The sequence below is a fragment of the Nothoprocta perdicaria genome, unplaced genomic scaffold, assembly GCF_003342845.1.
Source record: "Nothoprocta perdicaria isolate Ctin4 unplaced genomic scaffold, notPer1 scaffold_535, whole genome shotgun sequence".
Taxonomy (NCBI): domain Eukaryota; kingdom Metazoa; phylum Chordata; class Aves; order Tinamiformes; family Tinamidae; genus Nothoprocta; species Nothoprocta perdicaria.
The window spans coordinates 1,838-24,387 of NW_020455794.1; the positions used below are offsets into that span (position 1 = coordinate 1,838).

The window sequence follows — 22,550 nt, forward strand, 5'->3', positions numbered from 1 at the left end:
TTTTGCAGGGAGTTGCTAAGTAGTCATCCTGCTTTAGCGCCTTGTTAGTGTGMACTGTCCCAAATCAACCAAGTGTTTGGTTTTGCTCTCAGTGCGTTTACTTTCAGTTGCCGAACCCTGAACCCATCCGGAAGAGTAGACACAACCATGTGCCTCTTGAAGGTATTGCCCACTTAATTCCAAGTCTAGTACCATCACCAGAGCCACCTGCACCTCCTTATATGCAGTTACTATCAAATGTTACTGATGAGGCCTAATCATGACCTCATATAGCATGCCCCCTCTCCCTTACTGATATATCATCCTCTAGCAAAGTCTACAGCTAGGAGGGATCGAGCTGCTGACAAAGAGAGGAATGAGCTTGCATATCTTAACTGGTTTTAAACATTCTCTTCTGCTTATTAGTTATGTTTGATTGATTATTTTCAATTGCTTTTGACTCACTGGCCACCCTTCACATCCAAATCAGCATTGTGCAGGCTTATGTCCCTTTTGAACACTGCACTGTTTCTCCTTTTATCTCTAAAGGCTGCTGCTTACACTACAGAGCTACTTGTGGGATATTTTATTTTTACCAGCACAAACACCTGTACCAAATTAAAACAGATGAAGTATGCAACTCTGTCTTAACTGTCTCTCCTGATGCCTTTTCTTTATCCGACCTTTATGAAAGCTATGAAAACATGTTGCTGCTCTTGGACCTAGAAGTGGATGTCTCGTCAGTCCTCTTTGGTTCCTGTCAGTGGCTGGTCAGGATGTTGCTGAGGTTCAAGGAGACAGGCTCTGTATTGAGATGTGTCCCAAAGGAGAAGCAGTTCCCACCTCCGCCAATGAGCAACAATTCTTTCTCATCTGACAGAAAGATGCTACTGTGATTATGCAGCATTAGCGGCCACTCCAGATGTTCCTGAAAAAGGACAGAGAAAATTGAGCCCTAAATTAAGACACAAAATTATGTGTGGTCCAGGCAACACCAGCCAGTCACATACTGGAGAGGTGCACAGAGAGGAAGACGGGGAACTGGATGTAATGGAATAGGATGCTTGGACAAGGTCCAGAAAGTAGGTAAGTGGCTAGTCTGAATATTTCAGAAGTCCAGCATTTTATGGGCAGGAGGGAATTTATTAGAGAGCAAAGGGAACTGGCATAAATTTACCAGTCAGGCACCTGTTAAACCTGTTTCAGTTGCTCATCCTAGTCAAGCTGGATCCCACTTAGGYGATAATCCTTGAACATACAGGTTTTCAATAATTTGCATACTGCTGGACTTGGCAGAACTGCATGCTAATCTCATACACTACTGTAGAGATATTCCATATGATACTGTCATTAAAGAGTTAGTAGGAACTACACATGATCCATCGAAGGCCCAGTATCCTATCCACAAATGTGGACAAAAATACTTATCTAGAGAAATATGCAAGAACAAGAAAACCATGAAATATTCCTCTAGTATTCTCAGCAATATAATAATTTACAGTTTAGAGATTTTAATCCAGAGAGAAAGTGTTTGTATTCCCTAAGTCTTAACATTCTTCTTTCCTCCCAAGAACACGCCCAGTAAACCTCCATGTAAACCTCTGGCATTCACATCCTGTCGTAAGGAATTCCATAACTCATACAAAGAAGCACTTTTTGAAACATGTTACCTGTCAGCTTCTTTTGAGAACTCTTAGTTCTTTTATCAGAGGAACCAATGGACAGTCAGTCCCTATTCACTTTTCTGTGACACTCACAATTTCATAGATTTCTATCGTGCTTCTTTTCCAATTATGTTATGCCTGATGGTACAATGAAATTGTTCGTATATCCTAATGTTTCCCAAGAGGCCACTTATATTTATTTAACAGTCTAATATTTAGTTGTGCTAATTACTCAGTTACTTGAAACAATACATCTTCTGCCCAGAAAATTTGCTCTCTTTGTTTTGTGTGTCTATAAATCAGCTTTAGCAATGCTGAGTCTTGCATTTATAACAAACAAGCCTGATATGAGAAGAACAAAAATACCTCAATGTGTGGGTATGATCAATTCCTACAATCTGTTCTTTTCCATGGTGAAGGAAAAGATTCTGCTGCAAGCTCTAGATCTTCTGTCTGGCCTACTTAACTAATTAGTGGGCCTGTAGGCCTGCTAATGGCCTACTCATGGCAGGAAGATTTTGGATACTATTCAAAGATTACAAAAAGTTAACAAGATCATTTTTTTCCCATGTCAACTCCCAGGAATCTCAAAGGTTATATTCTCATATCAAGAAAACTGAAATCGTCTCAGTGTGAGTACTCCCCGCTGATTTAAGTATGCTAGGATCAGGAATTCCATGTACAAGTCTAGCTCTTGCTTTTGTGTAATAAGCATCCACCTGTACCACAGTACTGGCAGGTTCTGAAGCCAGGAGATTTTTTCCCCAAGTCAAAACAGATAATTCACGAGCAAAGGCAGCTACCAATCCATCTGCCTACACTTACTCAATTCAAATAAAGTTAGTTTTATTCCTTTTTATAGATGTACATTACCATAATATCCATCCATGAGGATGGGTATCCAACAAGAATGGCCTACTGTATCTAAATATTACTCCCTTCTAATTTCTGCTATAGACAGCAAGATGAAACTAAACTTTTAAGTATGCTTCATGCTCTCAGGGGAATTACTAAACTTTTAAGTATGCTTCATGCTCTCAGGGGAATTGCTCTCAGCAAGGTCAGTCTGAGGCATACAGTGTCCATTATTAAAAAAAAAAAAAAAAAGAAAAGTGCAACTTTCACCAAGAATAGGATCCAGGTGTACAGATAACCCAAGATAACCCAATTAGAAATTGCATGCAAAAGATAAAAGCTTCTCAAGCAATAGAAGCTTTGTCTGGGCAGACTATATCTTAGATAAGGGATATTCACAAAAGAGGCATATTCAGATTTAGAATAAATTTTAGTTTAAGTTTGTCCCATCCATGCCAAAATCTCGGTATCCCCTGCATGATTATTCTTATTACAGCCCTAGAAGAGAATCACCGAACAGCTGGGGTTGGAAGGATTGCTGGATAACTCCTAGCCCAACCTCCCTCTGCAAAGCATGGGTCAGCTAGAACAGGTTGCTCAGGACCTTGTCAAGGCAGGTTTTGACTCCCTCCGAAGATGGAGACTCCACAACCTCTCTGCGCAACTTGTTTCAGTGTTCCATTACCCTTACTTTTTTTTTTTTTTTTTTAAATGAAATTTCCTTTATTTCCTTGCTCTGTTTTTACAGACTCCACCATAAGGTATTCTGTAAATTATATCACAGAACTCATGCTCTAATTTGATCAATTCTCCTCATCCACAGACATCCTGAAATTACAATGCTTGCAATCACCTCCCTTCTCCTCCCTTTGTCTAAAATAGAACGTCTCTCTGCCTTCCCTCTGTTAATACTAAGTTCTCAGGGCAGGTCAAAGCACTTCAAAATTAGACTTTACCTCAAAACAGAAGTCACAAATGTCCTCTTTGCATTCCCCATYCCCTTTCAGGAAATAGTCAAGAAAATGCCACCTTCCTTCCCACAACACCATTTACCCAAAAAGAACATTATTTCTATGCTTACCACACTAATCATATAGTCTGTGCAAAGACCAGTCATTAAGTCAATGACAGTGATGCCTGGCACAGAGGAAGAATGAAACCACACTCCACCAACAAGCAGGAGTTTTTCCTCATGCACATGTGCTGTATGTGAATACCTGCAAGTTCAAAACGAGATTGAGCTCTGTTAGTAAGGAGAGCTAGTTAGAGGCAGGCCAAGAGTTCCCTTGTTGAATGCTTTCCACTTACCTTGGGATGAGGGGAGGGTGTGTCTCTACTGTCTGCCACTGAAAACCATGTTCAATCTCTCTCAGAAAGAAAACTGAGCCTAAAGGCTGCTCAGCTGCTCCCAGACCTCCGGCAATAAGCACTCCTCCTCTCCACGTACATGCACTGTGAGAGTGACGGCCTTCCGGTACTGGACCCTCAACAGGAATCTAAAAATAGAAGTCCAAGGCTTAATTTGCAAGGTAAAAGATCATCTTCCTTTCTGGGATCTTAAATAACCTCTCCGCATTTCATCTCCTGTGGCATATAACATTTTTCCCTGCCGCAGGAGATGAAATTGGTAAGGGGAATATAATGAATAGGCCTTATGGAAAGATAGGTGTTTCCATCTATGCGATATTCAGTAGTTTGCTGCTTCTCAGTAGGTACAGTATCTGTCAGAGAGCCTTACTTTTGCATGTTTATGACAAGTACCTTTACTTTCATTCTTGCACGCTGCTCTTTGTTCAAGACATTCAACTGGAAATCACATGTTCAAAGTCATGGACCAATGTAACGAGTAGCAAAGCATATTAATGATTCAAATCCAAGCAAGACAAAATGCTGAACTGTAGGACTAACAGACAGAATAAAAACCTTCAATGCAAACTTGGAGAAGGGAGGGGAAAAGAAAAAAAGGAAAAAAAAAAAGAGTTGGGGTTCAAAGGAAAATCATAGCAAATAATCTATGGAGAAAATTTTGGAGGCCACCTGGTCAGTGCCTTTCTCCTAAGGCAAATTCAACTCTATTACCATCTACAGAAATCATAGAATCCCAGAATGGTTAAGGTTGGAAGGGACCTCCAAGGATCATGTACTCCAGTGCCCCTGCTCCAGCAGGGACACCCAGAGCATGTGGCACAGGGTGGCATTCAGGTGGGTTTTGAAGACCTCCAGAGAAGGAGACTCCACAACCTCCCTGGGCAGCCTGTTCCAGGGCTCTGGCACCCTCACAGGAAAGAAGTTCCTCCCTGTGTTTCAACTTCACCCATTGCCCCTTGTCCTGTCACTGGCCACCACTGAGAAGAGCTTGGCCCCTTCCTCCCTACATTCCCCGTTCATGGACTACTGCATATTAATCAGATCCCGTCTCAGCCTTCTCTTCTCCAGAGAAAACAGGCCTCCTTGTACAAGAGATGATCCTTTCCCTTAATCATCTTAGTTGCTCTTCTCTGGACCCTCTCTAGAAGCTCCACATCCCTCTTATACTGGGGAGTCCAGAACTTCAGAATATTTCAGAATATTTCAGAATATTTAAGGTTGGAAGGGACCTCTACAGATCATCTAGTCCAACCTTCCTGCTCAAGCAGGCACACCCAGAGCATGTGCCACAGGGTGGCATCCAGGCGGGTTTTGAAGACCTCCAGAGTAGGAGACTCTACAACCTCCCTGGGCAGCCTGTTCCACTGCTCTGTTACCCTAACAGTAAAGAAGTTGCTCCTCACCTGGAGACGGAACTTCTTATAAAGTAAGTAGTAACTGCGCCCAGTGCTCCAGGTTTGGCCTCCCTAGAGCTGAGTAGAGCGGCAGGATCCCCTCCCTTGACCTGCTGGCAACATCCTCCTGATGCAGCCAGGATCCCATTGGCCTTCTTGGCCATGAGGCCACACTGCTGACTCATGGGTAACTTGGTGTCCACCAGGACTCCCAGGTCCCTCTCTGTGGAGSTGCTTTCCAGCAGGTCGACCCCTAATCTGTACTGATGCCTGGGGTTATTCCTGCCCAGGTGCAGGACCCTGCACTTGTCCCTGTTGAACCTCTTGASGTTCCTCTCTGCCCAACTCTCCAGCCTGTCCAGGTCCCTCTGGATGGCAGCACAGTCCTCTGGAGTGTCAGCCACTCCACCCAGCTTGGTATCATCCGCAAATGTTTGTCTAATATTTGCTTAATGCCTCCAATGACAGGAATTTCTGGCCTCTCTAGACAATCTATTGCAGCACTTCACTTAGCTTTACAGTTAAAAGTTTTTCTTGGTCTCTAACTAACTAAAGTTTCCTTCTTCATAGTCTTCTTGTCCTATCCAAAATAAACACGGTTAATAATTTTTGTCCTCACTACAGATTCATTTTATATATTTGAAAATTTGTTTCTATCTTCACTGTTCTCCAGAYTCAAGCAGTTCCTTCAGTCTTCTCCTCCAACTTAGGCTTTCTAGATGATCTCCAGGTGTCCCTTCARACCTAAATTATTATGTGATTCTGTGAAGACTGTATTCCACTGAGAAAAAAAAATCAAGGTGACTAAAGTTAATCACTATGAAGTGCCAAAATACACTGCCAAGGCCRATTAATATGGCCATATTTAATAATTTAATATGGCCAAATGACTAATATATATAACTTAGCTGGAATTCCAGTACTGCAGCACACATTTTGAAATGAGGCAAGTTCTACTCTCCAGGACATCCTGGAATTCTTACCATAGTGCAGGAAAGTTCTTCAGTGTGCAGAAAATGCCAGTCTCCCAGCACAGGTTGCGTAGCAGAACGGCCCCCATATATAAACAGGTACTTTTCACCTATAGAAAAATACCACTAGGTGAACAGAAAAGTTTGGATTTTACATGTCACAAAACCAAAACCTTTTCTCTGCATTTAAGGGAARCTGTCCAGAAATACAAATCAATGAATTCAGACAGAAGTTTTATACACTGTCTGTATTAAGAAATCTTACTACCTGATGAGTATTTGTTTCATAGATTATAATCACTACCCTTCTAGGTGGATCATTTATAACATACAGAAGACTAAAAGACAGTTTTATTCACAAGCTGTATTTTTCACCTTTGTGATTATTCAGAGGACCCCCAAGGTCAACTAGCATTATTATGTATGGATTGAATGCTTTATGTTAACTCTCGCGTTACAGACACAAAATTATGAGGAAAAAGGTGTTTTTTTTAACATACCTAATAGGGAGAAAAAAAAAAAAAAGTGGGTCTGGAAGGCGGAACTCTAAACTACATTATGTTGTTAATTAAWCATTGCTCAACAGATTCAGATTATGTTCCAGACTAGACTACCAAATGCTGAGTAATTCCACTGGTGCTCCCCCTCAATTAATCGCCGACAGCTCAGAGAAAAGATATTAGCTCCAAGAAAGGACATCTTTCACATCCTGAATTCCACTCGCAGTAACACCATGACTGGCTAACAAATGCAGCAGTTTTCACCCCTTATGGCCATTATATTTTACTGCATTCCAATGCTTGATTCTAGATGTACAACTACTGAGTATCTATAAAATGATACTAGAAGCATAGCATTTCTTCTGAGCAGTTTTCTCAGGGGTGAAGAGCTAAGGACCCCTCTATATATCCTTCACAGAGGAAATACTGAGACTTTTCTGATATAATCAACCACATATCAATTTAACCATAAATGATTTCAAGGAATCAGTCTTCTCGATTAAATTGCTATGTTTCAAATAGTATTTACCATTGGGGATTAGCTAATCATTTTTTATTTTTGAGTCTCAAAAAAGAAACAAACAACAGATCTGAAAGACCTTTTTGGTTATCTTACTGATTCACTAAGAAAAATCTTTTTGTAACAGATCAGATCATCTAATCCTATGTTCTGTTTTTAATGGGGATCAGGAGTGGGTATTTAAGTGCTTCAGATCCTTCATGTTACAAACACCACATCTTTGAATTTGGCAGTTTTGAAGMGATTTCTTCTCCTGTGATTCTATTCAGTCTGTACTTCCAAACCAAGGAAGCTTTCAATACAAAGCATCTTGCAATAAAGAGTTTCACAGAACAATTGCCACTTYGTCTAAGAAGGATCCAGAACCTGCCTCCTAACATTTTTGCTTAATTCTCCTTCAATTCTTGCCTGGGGGAGATGCTGAACAACAAATACCTGAAGACCTTCTTCAGGCCACCCATGACTTAGTGGATTTCCATCATAGCCTGTCCTTCATCTGTTCCTCCCCCCATTTCTACCCCCAGTCAGAACAATCTAAGTCAACTTGAGCAATTTCTTGTATGAAGCTCCCCTGTTCTTGTCTCTGGATCTTGCATCTTTGCATCTTTTCTATTACTTTTTTTTTTCCTTTCTTTAAAAGGTGTGAGAATGAGGGACCAGAACTACATACAGCGTTTAACACATGGGCAAAACTTTTATATAGTACTACAACAGTATTCCCCATTCTTTCTYTTTGTTCCTTTACTAATAAAGATTGACACTAAATTCTTAACATCAGATTTGTTCTTCTTTTAAGCATCTAATAATTACAAAGTCTCACTCACTAGCAGAAATAGCTTAAAGCCATCACTGTATGAATGAAGTGAGAATCTCTTTGCTAGTGATATATTTACTTAGGAAAACAGTGGTATCACAGTGCTGAATGAATGAGTATTAAATTGCCCAGATGAAACTTAGTTCATCTGAAATGGTATATATAGGGGAAAAGAGATTCTCTCACTACTGGCTTGGCTTTCTAGATCATTAACAACAATGCTAAWTAGCACAAGCTTTGGAACAAGCATTTGGGAGATTATTGAGGAGCATGTTCCACTGAAAACTGCCTGTTTATTCTGAGCACAGTTCTATGATTTAGCCAATTGTTTTTCCATGCGAGGCCTTGTCCCTTCAACTTGTAGTTGCATAGCTTCAATAAGCCTTGATGAGGAACCTTATTGAACTTTTTGGAAAACCAGCAAAAATTGGACTAACTGGATCTCCCTTTAGTAACAGGCTAACTACTTCAGAAGAACTTCAAAAGTCTTCCTTCATCAATGCAAGATGGACAAAACCATCAAAGGGATAATAAATGAACACACTGCACATTGCCACCYGTTTTCTTTACTATAGTTTTGTCCAGTTCAGACCTCACATACTGACAGCTCTCTGCATCTCCCTCAGGATCTTTTACRAAAGAGAAAATTGGTATCGTATCAGGCACCTTGAGATGCTTTGTAGTTTCAGTTTTAAGCATATCACAGTTCGTGAACCAGCTATTTAATCTTTTAGTTTCCATTAGAGCTATTATTTGAATATCTTCAGACCTGGCGGGTTTTTTTTTCTCCACTTCCTTTAGTGCTATAAATGCTTCTACCAATATTTTGGAATACTTCAACAAAAGACAGGCTCCTGCACAGGCCGTTCCATGAACTTGTTTGAAAACAACAGTTTCACGTTTTCAACCACTTCTGGTTAATATTAAATCTCCATTTGTAAGCATCTACGTTTATGAGTGTGGAGTGATCCAAACTGCCCTGGCAAGTATACACTGCAGCATTTTCAAAAATACATTATCATCTTATGATTATTCAGCTGTGTCTTYTTTGATTCCTTTTCACCATCTAAAAAGCATAACAAGCTTGCAGCTCATGTGCAATGAAAATCATTATCACAGGCATCTGCACAGTTTTTGCAATGACTGCACCAAGTATTAATTACTAATAACTACAATTAGATAAYTGATTTGACCCTTCTCAATTGTTAGGTGAACTCAGTTGACTAAACTCAACTGGCATTCCTCAGTCTCTCCCTTCTGTCAGATCCCGTAGAATAGTGGATCCTGTCACAAGTACTTTTCAACTTTAACGAAAAATGCACAAGAGCTGGGTAAATATTTCAAGATTAAATGCATTCATATGAAGCTTCTGTTTGGATTCTTTAAGTGGGCAGGGAGGAACACACCACTGGAACAATGTCTTTAGAAAATGTAATAGATTCTTCTCATTATAGGGAATCCAAAAGAGGTTACATCTCTTCCCCAAATGTTCATCCAAAAGCTATTGCTTAAGATGAAGGAATACAGCATATCTACTTTAAATGTATAGCCTGCACTACATAAAAAGCAATACTAGAACATAAACATTTGCCTTTTAGAACTCAAAAGGTATGCAGAAAGTGGTCAATAAATTCCTGGATTTGTCATCCTTGTGTCCTAYACCCATCCACGTGCCCTACCCCCATTTCCACCCTTTCCAGGCTACCTCTGAACATGACTTCAGTTGCACTGTGTCTCCAACGCAAAGCAGCTGGTTCAGTCTGTGGGTTTACAAGTTCCACTGTAAAGGAGTCTAGGGCATTACTGCTGTCTGGGAACTTTAGCCACAGCATTCCCAAGGCTGCGTTTGATGGGGATGTCCGTCCTCCTACCATCAGGGCCAGGCTGTTCGAGAGACACGACACAGTATGGTACAACCGCTCATCTGTGGATATATAAGACACCATGATTTAGACTAGTATTTTTCCCAAGAAATTCAGAGCTTTCAGATTTCTGACTGCCAGTGCAATTGCAGTGACATCACTTTCTACCAGACTATTTAATTACAAGCACAGAAATATCTTGCTATTGGTATAAGAACCGTGTTAGGGCTGTGATAACGGAGACRAGTCTAGTTGGAGGCCTGTGGCCAGTGGTGYTGCCCAGGGATCAGTGCTGGGCCTGGTGCTTTTCAATCTGTTCATCGGTGACTTAGACGAGGGCACAGAGGGCACCCTGAGCAAGTCTGTAAACAATACCAAACTGGATGGAGTGGCCGACACTCCAGAGGGCTGTGCTGCCATTCAGAAGGACCAAGACGGGCTGGAGAGTGGGCAGAGAAGAACCTCATGAGGTTCAAGAAGGATAATACAGGGTTTTGCACCTAGGGAAGAATAATCCCGGGCATGACTTGGGGGCATAGAGGTTGACCTGCTGGAAAGCAGCACCACGGAGAGGGATTGGGAAGGCTGACAATAAGTGAACCACGAGTGAGCAATATTCCCTGGCGGCCAAGAAGGCCCCTGGGATTATGTACTGCATCAGGAGGAGTGTTGCCAGCAGGCCAAGAGAGGGGATCCTCTCCCTCTGCTCAGCTCTGGTGAGGCTGCACTTGGAGTACTGGGTGCAGTTCAGGGTGATGGAACTGTCTTATGAGGGACTAARCGAGCTGGGCCTGTTTAGCCTAGAGAAGAATGAGAGGAGATCTGATCAATATGTCTAAGTACCTGAGGGGGGAATGGAGGGAGGATGGGGCCACACTCTTCGTGGCAGTGGCCAGTGACAGGACAAGGGGTAATGGGTACAAACTGAAACATAGGAAGTTGCATCTGCAGGTGAGGAAGCAATTCTTTATTGTGAGGGTGACAGAGCAGTGCAACAGGCTGTGCAGAGAGGCTGTGGAGTCTCCTTCCCTGGAGATCCTCCAAACCACCCGGATGTGACCCTGTGCCACATGCTCTAAGTGTTGCTGCTGGAGGAAAAGTGTCTGACTAGATGATCTCTAGAGGTCCTTTCCAGCCTTACTTATTCTGTGATTCTGTAACTCACCCCATCTTTTACCAGAATTTTCCTTTTTCACACAGCCAGCTTTCCAGCAGCCTTCATGCTTAATTAGGACATGGAAATTTCTCATACGACGATGCTGTCCATCCTCCTCCCCAAAGCCTCCAGTTGTGAGAATGACATTGGGTTTTATAAGAGCAGAGTGGTGACCGTAACGTCTCAGACCAGCAGCTTCAGAGTGCATTCCACATGCTACTGCAGTGATACTTCCAGCCACACTGACAGGACCATCACCACAAGCAACTGTAAGAAAAAAAGAACCAGAGAATCTTAAGCGTCACATAAGCAGGAATATGGTATTACATATAAATGTAATAGGAGTATAAAATAAATATAAAAGAAATCAGTATAGCTTTCCAAAATAAAATTTTAAGCAAGTTTATATAGCATATCAGCTATAGACATATAGACAGTCAGACGCGCCCTAAGAATCACGTTGAAATGGTTTACACGAGTATTACTGTCAACTTCTACTTACTGCTCCCTCAATTCCTGATGCAAATATGAGCCTGTTTTAATGGGGGTGGGGAAGGAAGGGGCAAACAGGGAAACAAGGAGTTGCTAAGAGATTGTTGTTTCCTAAGTAGATTTAGCAAAATAGTTGACACATCATCTCTTGTACAATTACCTTTCTGGAGATTAGAATATTTGACTACTTAAATAGCAAACAACAGCAAGAGAAAAAATAAGTGAGGAAGCAGAGGGAGGGAGGAAAGGGACCAACAGCTGAATTCCAAGTTTCTCACTGGAATTTGATCCCACTTTCTTATTTCAAAAGCACTGAAATAAAGTTCTGAAGTGTAAAAAAATATGTAAATGTCTGACAGTCCTATTATAAGTGAATATCTTTAGTAAAATCAGTATCTTCTAAAAGCTATGCTTCTCAAAGCCCTTRCTATGAACCAACCTTTCACCACAAAAGTCTAGTTTAGCAACATTGTACAAGCCATTTTCTTCTGATTTTGATTTTGTATCTTTGTTTGACCAAATGCCTCCTAAATTTTCTTTGGAGACACTGGGATGGAGAAGCAGCTCTCAAGTCCATCTTCTATATGACATAGCTGAAAATATTGCCTATAACAAAGGTTGTTCAGTGCACGATTCTACTTTGCATAACAATGTCATCAACTTGAACTGTATGGGCTCGAATGCCTTCCTACTGGTGCAGCCTCTTAAGATAGGAGGTTCCCCTCTTCCAGTTCAGGAAATMCACTTACTCAGAGAGCAGAGCCCTGCATAGAGATAAGCAGAGTTAAGTTGAAAAGAGAGTCTGGGGCACCCCAACAAAAGGAGGAGCAGAGTAGTCTGGCATTACAACCACACACTGGAGCGCTCTATGTATAAGCAGAAAAGTTATTCTGGTTGGAAGGTTCAAAAAATGAAACAATTAAACTGATCTGAACCACCACAGTCAGGACACAGCTACAATCGCATATGGATTGTAGGACAATCATTAGAAAGATGGATGAACCTACTCATATGRTACTACCTCGTGTGTTCCTTCCTGAGGTTTACCGCCTCCTAAAAATCTCTCCAAGAAAGCTGCATATAAAGAAGTGAATACTATGATAGCTAGTCAGTATTTACCTGTCATGTTCAAAGGAGTCCAGGAAGGCTTCATCCCCTTTGCTGCAGTCAAGACAAAATAATGAGAACATTTCAGGTGCCATTCCTGTAGCAAGCCAAAAGAAAAAAATCAGAAACTTGGAACAAGTGGTGGAAAGAACAAAAGAATAATCACAGTTATCAAATCAAAGATCAACCTAGCCTAGCACTGTTTCCAACAATGGCAGAGCTCAGAGGGTGGCTATAGATGGGGCCRAGTCTAGTTGGAGCCCTGTGGTCAGTGGTGTCCCCCAGGGTCAGTACTGGGCCCAGTGCTGTTCAACCTGTTCACCAATACCCTGGCGAGGGCACAGAGTGCACCCTGAGCAAGTTTGCAGACGATACCAAGCTGAGGGGAGTGGCCAACACTTGGSAAGACTGTGTTACCATYCAGAGGGACCTGGACAGGCTGGAGAGTTGGGCACAGAGGAACGTCAAGAGGTTCAACAGGGACAAGGGCAGGGTCCTGCACCTGGGCAGGAATAACCCCAGGCACCAGTACAGATTAGGGGTTGACCTGCTGGAGAACAGCTCCACAGAGAGGGACCTGGGAGTCCTGGTTGACACCAAGTTAACCATGAGTCAGCAGTGTGCCCTCGTGGCCAAGAAGGCCAATGGGATCCTGGCTGCATCAGGAGGAGTGTTGCCAGCAGGTCAAGGGAGGGGATCCTGCCCCTCTGCTCAGCTCTGGGGAGGCCAAACCTGGAATACTGTGTGCARTTCTGGGCTCCCCAGTATAAGAGGGATGTGGAGCTTCTAGAGAGGGTCCAACGGAGAGCTATAAAGATGATGAAGGGAATGGAGCATCTTTAGTACAAAGAGAGACTGAGTGAGCTGGTCCTGTTTTCTCTGGAGAAGAGAAGGCTGAGAGGGAATATGATTAATATGTACACGAAGCAGGGACATGTACAYGACAAGGGRGAATGCAGGAAGGAAGGGGCCAAGCTATTCTCAGTGGTGGCCAGTGATAGGACAAGGGGCAAAGGGTATAAGTTGAAACCCAGGAAGTTCCTTCTCCACATTAGGAAGAACTTTCCTGTGAGGGTGCCAGAGCCCTGGMACAGGCTGCCCAGGGAGGCTGTGGAGTCTCCTTCTCTGGAGATCTTCCCAACCCACCTGGCTGCGCCTGGGTGCCCTGTCCTATGGGTGTCCCTGCTGGAGCAAGGGGCTTGACTGGATGATCTCTAGAGGCCCCTTCCAACCTTAACCATTCTGTGAATAGCCAAAATCAGAAGCCCTAAGAAGAATCTGAGAACGTTACAAGTATACAATAATAATACTTCCACATCTCAGCCTTCAAATATTAAAACTGCAAGGATTTTTTAAGCAAAAATATTGTGTTTTCCCATGCCTTTTACATTAACTTTCATGCCATCTAGTAATAAAACAAACAAAAACAACAAAAAATTAAAAGCTTCTTGCTAATGCTGAACAACACTTGATTGGGTTTTGATAATGGATTTTCTGATAATGGATTTTCTTCCATTAATCTGTCCCATASCCTCTTGAACTAACATAAAGCTTGTCGTTCAAAAAGCGATGTCCAAAATTAATGTAAATACTAAAAATGGAAGAATCCATGAAGTCTCTCACAAAATTATTCTAAAACTTAGTCACCCTCATCAGAAAAAAAAAARRWTAAAAAAAATSATTTGTATTTCTAATCTAATTCTGCCAAGTTTGTTTCCATTAAGACCTTGATCTTATTCTATCTGTCTGGAAGTTCAATTGCAGAGCTCTCTAGCTCTTTGCTATCATATGTCTCATTCTTATATACATTTGTGAATTTGGGTTTGTGGTCTTTTTAGTCTCCTCTGTAAGTAAAAGTTGTTTCTTTCTCACTGTCTGGGCAATTGCCCTGATCTACAATAACTCTTGTGGATGCTTCTACATCCTTTTGCAAATCTGTCAATGTGTTTCAGTCAACATTTTCGGTGTTCATATGGAGAGCTGATTCTTTCTGGTAGCAAAATAAATATAGCACATTGTTTTTAATACTATAGACTGTTACATTTCTAGACTAAGAATCACAAGAGCCAAAGGGAAACTTATAAAAGGGATCGTATAGAATCTTCATAATCTTATATTTTCTTCTAGACTGTCGACAGTTGTAAATTTTGCCAATAAATAACACAAAAACAGCAAGAAGTTGTAACTAAATGTCATTAATATAAGAAAGCCTAAACTGAGTCAGATAGAACATATCTGAAACCAGGAACCTGGCTCCAATAATGGCAAAGCCAAATGCCTATGGAAAATCTAGAGAGCAAGCCAGGGCATATACTTCTTTCAGGTACGTTTCCAAGCATTTGCAGGTCAAAAATTTTGACCTAGGTGTCACTTTCTCATGTACAATAATCCTCAATGAATTTCTTTTTCATTAAGAAAATTGTCTCTTGAAACCATGCAAACTTTCAGCCCCTGCAGCATCCTTTAGTTTGCTATGCTAAGGCTTGTCTCCCTGAGAAAACACTCCCTGAGGAAGGAAAAAAAAGTACTGCTAACATAGATGAGAAGCTTCTTTCATTGCTACTTGCCCCAGCTTTATACTACCATCAAGAATCCTTTCTGCCAAAAATTTCACTTACAACTCCAGCAGCTCTTCTAAAGAGTTATAAGAAGTTGCAGGCTTTTCATGCTATCGGAGTCAGCTTACCAGCAGAATAAAGGAGAGTTACCTCATACTCATCGAAAGGCTCTAGAGCCTGCACTCTTCGTTGCTCATCTTCAGGAACACAGAAGGCAAAAAACTCGTTCATGTCCATGACGCTGCACTCACTCCAGCCCTAAAACAAAAGTMTCCCCATATTATTACTTCTGGAAGGATAGAGACTCACTTTCCACAAGAAAACAGTGATCATAAATGAAGCATCTGCATGAGCCTTTAAGGAGGAAAAGCTGAAAAACGGCAGTCTAGACTCTGGGGTGAAGACAGACCTCAACTTGTGAAGCTCTGAAGAACTTAGATCCACACTTATTTTAAAAGCCCCAGAGAAATCCACCTCACCTCAACCCACACCAGAAAGTAGGTTTAAGTTGATAGAGGGACCTTCAAGTGACTGGTCACACTATAGAGAAGACAGTAACTCAGTCCTGGCACTGTTTGCTTAAACCTGTGAGTGGCCAAGCTTAAGACCTCCCAGTATCTAAAGTTTCATTCTTTCCCTGGTGATTCAGGTTTCACATGTGCCCTGGAGCTGCAGCACTTACATGTTGAAGGAAGCGCCTCCGCTGCGTCTCATGGTCAGGGTACTGTGCTAAAGAGTGAAGGGGAGAATTCAGCTGGTTAAAATGCYGCTGCATAACACGTCCAAATGGGTCCTCGGGATGCATCTGCTCATACAGCACAAAACAGGCCTGAGAAAAACAATCTGCTGCCCACTGTACCAAGGCATCTGACCTGTGCATAAGAAAGAAAATAATTCTTAACGACTTAATAAATGACTTGGACGAGGGCACAGAGTGCACCCTAAGCAAGTTTGCGGACGATACCAAGCTGAGGGGAGTGGCCGACACTCCAGAGGGCTGGTGTGCCGTTCAAAGGGACTTGGACAGGCTGGAGAGTTGGGCAGAGAGGAACCTCATGAGGTTCAACAGGGACAAGGGCAGGGTCCTGCACCTGGGCAGGAATAACCCCAGGCACCAGTACAGATTAGGGGTTGACCTGCTGGAAAGCAGCTCCACGGAGAGGGACCTGGGAGTCCTGGTGGACACTAAGTTAACCATGAGTGAGCAGTGTGGCCTCATGGCCAAGAAGGCCAATGGGATCCTGGCCTGCATCAGGAGGATGTTGGCAGCAGGTCAAGGGAGGGGATCCTGCCCCTCTGCTCAGCTCTGGGGAGGCCAAACCTGGAGCATTGGGGGTAGTTCTGGGCTCCCCAGGGTAAGAGGGATGCGGAGCTTCTAGAGAGGGTCCAGCAGAGAGCTACAAATATGATTAAGGGAATGGAGCATCTATCATACAAGGAGACACTGAGTGAGTTGGGCCTGTTTTCCCTGAAGAGAAGGTTGAGAAGGGATCTTCTCAACATGTACAAATATCTGAGGGGAGAATGTAGCGAGGAAAAGGCCAAGCTCTTCTCAGTGGTGGCTAGTGATAGGACAAGGGGCAAAGGGTATAAGTTGAAATACAGGAAGTTCCTTCTCCATATGAGGAAGAACTTCTTTCCTGTGTGAGTGACAGAGCCCTGGAACAGGCTGCCCAGGGAGGTTGTGGAATCTCCTTCTCTTCCAAACCTGCCTGGATGCCACCTTTTGCCACATGCTCTAGGTGTCCCTGCTGGAGCAGAGGCAGTGGACTAGGTTATATCTAGAGGTCCCTTCCAACCCTAACCATTCTGTGATTCTGTAATTGCAGGCCCAGCTATCATATGGAGATACAACGTACCATCCTGCAACCGTAGAAGACAYGCTATTAAGGCATCCTGACAGAAATGTATGTGAAACCCTACAGTGCTGCAGATGTATGAACCTCTGCCACAACCACTGAGAGAATTCAAGAATGAAGAGAGACTTAACACCCTATCATCCGATTTTGAGACTTTTTTTCCCCAATAATACCCCATCATAATTATGCTGTAAGGAGCTGCAGCTTGGGCTTCCACAGTATTCATGAGGCTTTAGCTATGAAACATTAGGTCTCACAGCCCTGTGGGACTTCCATACAGTGAAGCTTGTTCCCACTTTACTATCTGGATAACAGAGGACAATCCAACTGACCTGCTATTTTCCATGTAGGTGAGCACCACCTCTGCCAAGAAAAGAGTGGGGACTTCCTTGTCCAGTCCTGCTTCCTGCAGGGCTATCTCCAATTTAGATAGCTCCGTTAAGTCCACTCCTAGTAACTTATAATCCTTTCCAGAAAGGGCAATGGCTCCTGGGGGAAGAAAAAGGTACAATCTTAACACAGTGCTGATGCTACCTGAAAGCAAAATGGATAAACAACAGAATGAGCCCTACAAACAATTGCTCATACGGCTTTGCCCATCCTTTCCCCAACTAGATTTTTAGAGGAGACAAGAAAAAAAAAATCTCCAAATGAATTACAGAGGAACAGCACCAAGAAGGATCAGTTAGAGGCCCATTAAATTTAGAACTCAAATTCCAATAATCCTAAGGAAAAATTCACCTACAGATTTTTCTTAGAATTATTTACTGTAACAACACTTTATTCCTTTTAACAGCAATTTTATAGCACCGCTGTAACTCAGAATCAAATCTTAGGAGTTATCACTTCCAGTACTTGCAGCACAGACAAAGGAAAACACCATTATTTTGAGAGAATGTGARTGATTTCTATCACAACCACAAAGACACTCTCAAGTCTTAAATAAGTCTCCTTAATTTCCTTTAAAAACACATTTCTTTCCCGTACGTGGCATTGAAATTCAAACCCACGTATCCTAACTTTCTGCAAACACCAGTGTTAGTCGCACAAGTCACATTCTCAGAAATTAGCTCCTACTTATGCCATGACAGCATTGGCAAATCATACTTCTGTACTCCACAAGAATCATTTTTTGCTAGATGATGCATTTTAACCAAAAACAAAACAAACAAGGCTGGACAATATCTTTAGAAATCTGTGCCCGCTCTGCGCCTCCACACCAATGTGATTCTATCAACCCCAATGGCTTATGCTACACTGTCTTCAAAAAGCATCTGTTATCTGAAGCTAAACAACCTTCTTCAGGTCTCCGTTGCACTGTGGAGCCCAGAACTGCATACGATACTCCACATGGGCCTCGCCAGAACTGAGCAGAGGGGTAGGATCTCCCTCCTCAACCTGCTGACAACACTTGTGATGCAGGCCAGGAGTCCATTGGCCTTCTTGGCCGCAGGGACACTGCTGCCTCCTGGCTAGCTTGTTGCCAGCTAGAACTCCCAAATCCCTATTCGTGGAGCTGCTCTCCAGCAGGTCAGCTCCTAATCTGTCCTCATTCCTGGGGTTATTCCTTCCCCAGTGCAGGACCCTGCACTCGTCCTTCTTGAACCTCATGAGCTTCTTCTCTGACCAACTCTCCAGCCTGTCCAGGTGCCTCTCAATGGTAACACAGTCCTCCAGAGTRTCGGCCACTCTACCCAGTTTGGTATCATCCACAAACTTGCTCAAGGTGCACTYGTTGCCCTCATCCAAGTCACTGATGAACAAGGTGAACAGGACTGAGCCCTTTACTGACCCTAGCCTCCAACTAGACTCCACCCCATTTATAACCACCCTCGGAGCTCTGCCATCCAGCCAGTTCTCAATCCACCCCAATGTCCACTCATCTAATCCATGCTTTCTGAGCTTCCTCATAAGGATCTTGTGGGTGATGGTGTCAGAAGTCTTGCTGAAGTCAAGGTAGACAACATCCACATATAAGAAAGCCAAATACCACAGCAACGAAAGCTTTGCTAGGATCAAGTTACCCAGAGTCACAGCTTCTCCCCTATCCGTAAGGTCTACAACTTAAGTTGTTTGAGATCGCTGAAGGTCACCTAGCTGCTGTGAGACCTTGCTGACAGCAGGCATGTCTGCATCCAGGTGCTCAAGACTCTGCTCAGTCAAGCTCTAATACTTCCCAGGCTGGATGTTCCACTGTCACTTTGGGTAACCTATTCATGTTTTTAAACTATCTACGTGGTGGGGGGAAAAAATGGGGGCGAGGGGGAACTTCTGCCCACTTAGTTGGAATTTTTTTGTTGCAACTTGCAACCATTGCCCCTCGTCCATCTGCGACATGCCTCCAAGAAGAGCATGATTCCATCTTCTCTACACTCTCCAACTAAGGAGTCAAGGATTGCTGAAAGAGACCCTTCAATCTTCTTCTGAAAAATACAGATAGGTTTCACCCTTCCCTTGCAAATCAYGTGTTCCAGCTCTTTCATCATTCTTGTGATGTTTCACTGGATATGTTCAGTCTGTCTTTGTCTCTCTTGTACTAGGGATCCCAAAATGGGACACAGCATTTCAAGAACGGTTACCGAAAGAAATTAAGTTTGGCTTGACAGTTTAATCCTAACAAATCCATGATGACAGCTACATATTCTCTTGTTTTCTAACAAATTCTTGAAAAGAGTTTGTTTCATTTTTTTTTCAGAAATTCAAAAGTTGTCTTGTAAACAAATCTAGTTCCTCTGCTCTTCATGCCCCACTTCTTAAAAGCCAAAGCCCCCTGCGATTCTTACGTAAGATACCTTCCACAAACAACATACCGAGCCCTTCTCCTCCAGCATCTCCCACCAGCGACGACAGCTCTTTTATTCCTTTGATCAGAGCAGCTTTTTGGCATGCCACGTTTGGAAAATCCACCTCACAGACCACAGTGTGACTCAGAAGACCCATGTCCTTCAAGCGGAAGTATAAAGAGTCAAATCCAGCACCTAAAGACAGGATCTGCAGAAAAAGTACCAGAAAAGAAAAACATGTTCAACTCTAGCAGCCTCCTAAGCACCCATGAAAAACATTCAAGTTAAAGGCCATCATCTTTAGATTGCCAGAAAGACGCAGCTGCCTGGRAAAGATTATGGAGGATTTTTTCTACATATTGCCTCCTTCCTGATTCTTCTGCCCCAAGTGACAAATGGGCAGGAAGCAGCAATAGTCACAGATTCTCTGTACTCTTCTAGAAAAGGATCCTGTTAGACTCATTAATGAATATGCTAACACAGAGCCAACATGTCAGGAAGATTTTCCACACGTATAGTGGAAAGAGCCTGCGCGCCCGAGCAAGGAAAACGTACCTGTGTCCTAGCATAGCTTTGGGTCTTCAGCAGGAAGTCTCGAACACAGTGGTCCACAGCCTGGGCCCGCACATAATAACCCCTGTGGAATCAAAGTCAGCTGCAATCACTTTCCAGGAAGCCTATTTCTCTGGCACATGCATTCTCCTCCATGCCTTTTACTTAAAGGAAAACAAAATCAACTTTTTTTTTTTYCCCCTTGTATGCCTACCTAAGAATCCCACATTTACAGAACCCAAGTGGGAGATGCCTGATCATTCTGTTGTAGCTAAAGCACATTAATAAATATACATATCCTGCATTTAATAATTAGCTATCAAACAACAGATGTCCTGGTCAAACCACTTGTAAACATGGTACCTAGGCCTGCCCCTCTCTGCACGGGTGAACGTGCACTGGAAGCAGTGGCAGAGACGTCGCAAGCTTTGGGGACTAGAGGCTCCACCAGCTACCCTGAAATGGGGACTAGAGGCTACACCAGCTACCCCGAAAGATGCTCAAGGGCTCGGGACTGCCGTGCTGACAACCACAATGCGCACCTCGGGCGGGGAGTTTGACTTGAGGTGCCGGACAAGGAACTGAAACCCTGCCCAGCTCGGAGCGCGCCGCAGGCCGGGCCGCAGCCGCCGGCCCCAGCGAGGGGAGGCCCCGGCCCCGGCCCCGGCCGCCCTCACCGGTGGACGAGGGGCGCTCGCCGCCGCCGCCGCCCCGCCAGCAGCGCCAGGAAGCGGTCCCGCACGTAGCCTCGCGCCGCCGCCGAGCTCTTGCTGAGGGCGCTGCTGTCGCCGGTGCCCTGCACCTGCCGGGACAAGGGTCCGCGCTGGCGCCCGCCGAGCCAAGGGGTGGCTCGCAGCGGAGGAGGGCGGGTTGCGGGGCCTCACTTACCGCCGCGCTCCGCGGAGCGCCCGGCCGCCCGCCACCCATCCCGCGTGCTGCTCCCCGGCTGCGGGCGGGCTGGCGGGCGCACCGCCCCTTCCGCGGAGTCGTGCCTAATGGGAGCGAGGAGCACGCCGCCACAGCGACTCCCCGGGCGGGACGGAGAGGCGGCCCCGGCCCGCCCCTCGCCCCGCCCCGGCCGCCTCAGCGCCCTCGGCGCCCGAGAGCAGATAGGGAGGTGCCCCGCTGGCGCGGGAGACACGGCGCGCGCAGCCGTGACAGCAGGCAAAGGCGGGGCGCGGAGCTCCGCGGGCGGGGCGCGGAGCTCCGTGGGCGGGGCGCGGAGCTCCATGGGCGGGGCGCGGAGCTCCGCGGGCGGGGCGCGGAGCTCCGTGGGCGGGGCGCGGAGCTCCATGGGCGGGGCGCGGAGCTCCGTGGGCGGGGCGCGGAGCTCCATGGGCGGGGCGCGGAGCTCCGTGGCGGGACAGACGGAGAGGCGCCCAGGCAGGGAGGGCAGCTCCGTGGGCGGGGCGCGGAGCTCCGTGGGCGGGGCGCGGAGCTCCGTGGGCGGGGCGCGGAGCTCCGTGGGCGGGGCGCGGAGCTCCGTGGGCGGGGCGCGGAGCTCCGTGGCGGAACAGGGGGGGAGCCGCCCAGGCAGGGAGGGCAGCTCCGTGGGCGGGGCGCGGAGCTCCGTGGGCGGGGCKCGGAGCTCCGTGGGCGGGGCGCGGAGCTCCGTGGGCGGAGCGCGGAGCTCCGCGGGCGGGGCGCGGAGCTCCGTGGGCGGGGCGCGGAGCTCGAAGTCCTTGACGCCAATGCTGTCTCTGTGCTGGACCTCTTGATCCCTGCAACTGCAGCAGTGGAGGGCTGGACTTTGCCAGTCAACTGCTACTGGACCTGGGTACAGTACCATGTGCTGAGGTTTTGCACAGATCTTGCTCCAAGGATCTTGGGGAATGTCTTAGTACATTGGTATTTATTGTATGAAAATGAGATGTCTTATTGGACATTTAATTTAGCATCAGCACAGTGCAAAATAATGGAAGAGCTGATGTGGTGCCTAAACCCTTAAGAAATAGTAATAATTGGCATTGATTATACAATCGCTGTATATTTTTGAGCAAGATTGTGATATATCTCTTGTCCTACTAGTGGAGATATGTTGATATCCTAGGAGGTTTGCAGCACTGTTTCATCCCCATGTAGCACTCCTAAAATTTTCCTTGTTAATAAATCAGTA

The 22,550-nt window shown here is 44.7% G+C and overlaps 1 protein-coding gene across 1 annotated transcript; it reads right to left on the reverse strand.

Annotated features, from left to right (window-relative positions):
• Window positions 1–214: 214 nt before the first annotated feature.
• On the reverse strand, window positions 215–22,223 carry LCMT2 (leucine carboxyl methyltransferase 2). Its single transcript, XM_026048345.1, has 14 exons — window positions 21,614–22,223; window positions 21,112–21,283; window positions 20,438–20,519; window positions 19,910–20,090; window positions 17,432–17,588; window positions 15,923–16,112; window positions 15,391–15,498; window positions 12,695–12,779; window positions 11,093–11,350; window positions 9,771–9,989; window positions 6,244–6,341; window positions 3,807–3,994; window positions 3,580–3,715; window positions 215–907 (listed from the first exon to the last, which is right to left on the reverse strand). Exons 1-14 carry the CDS (start codon window positions 22,221–22,223, stop codon window positions 740–742), a joined length of 2,652 nt encoding a protein of 883 aa, XP_025904130.1. The 3' UTR covers window positions 215–739.
• Window positions 22,224–22,550: the final 327 nt, after the last annotated feature.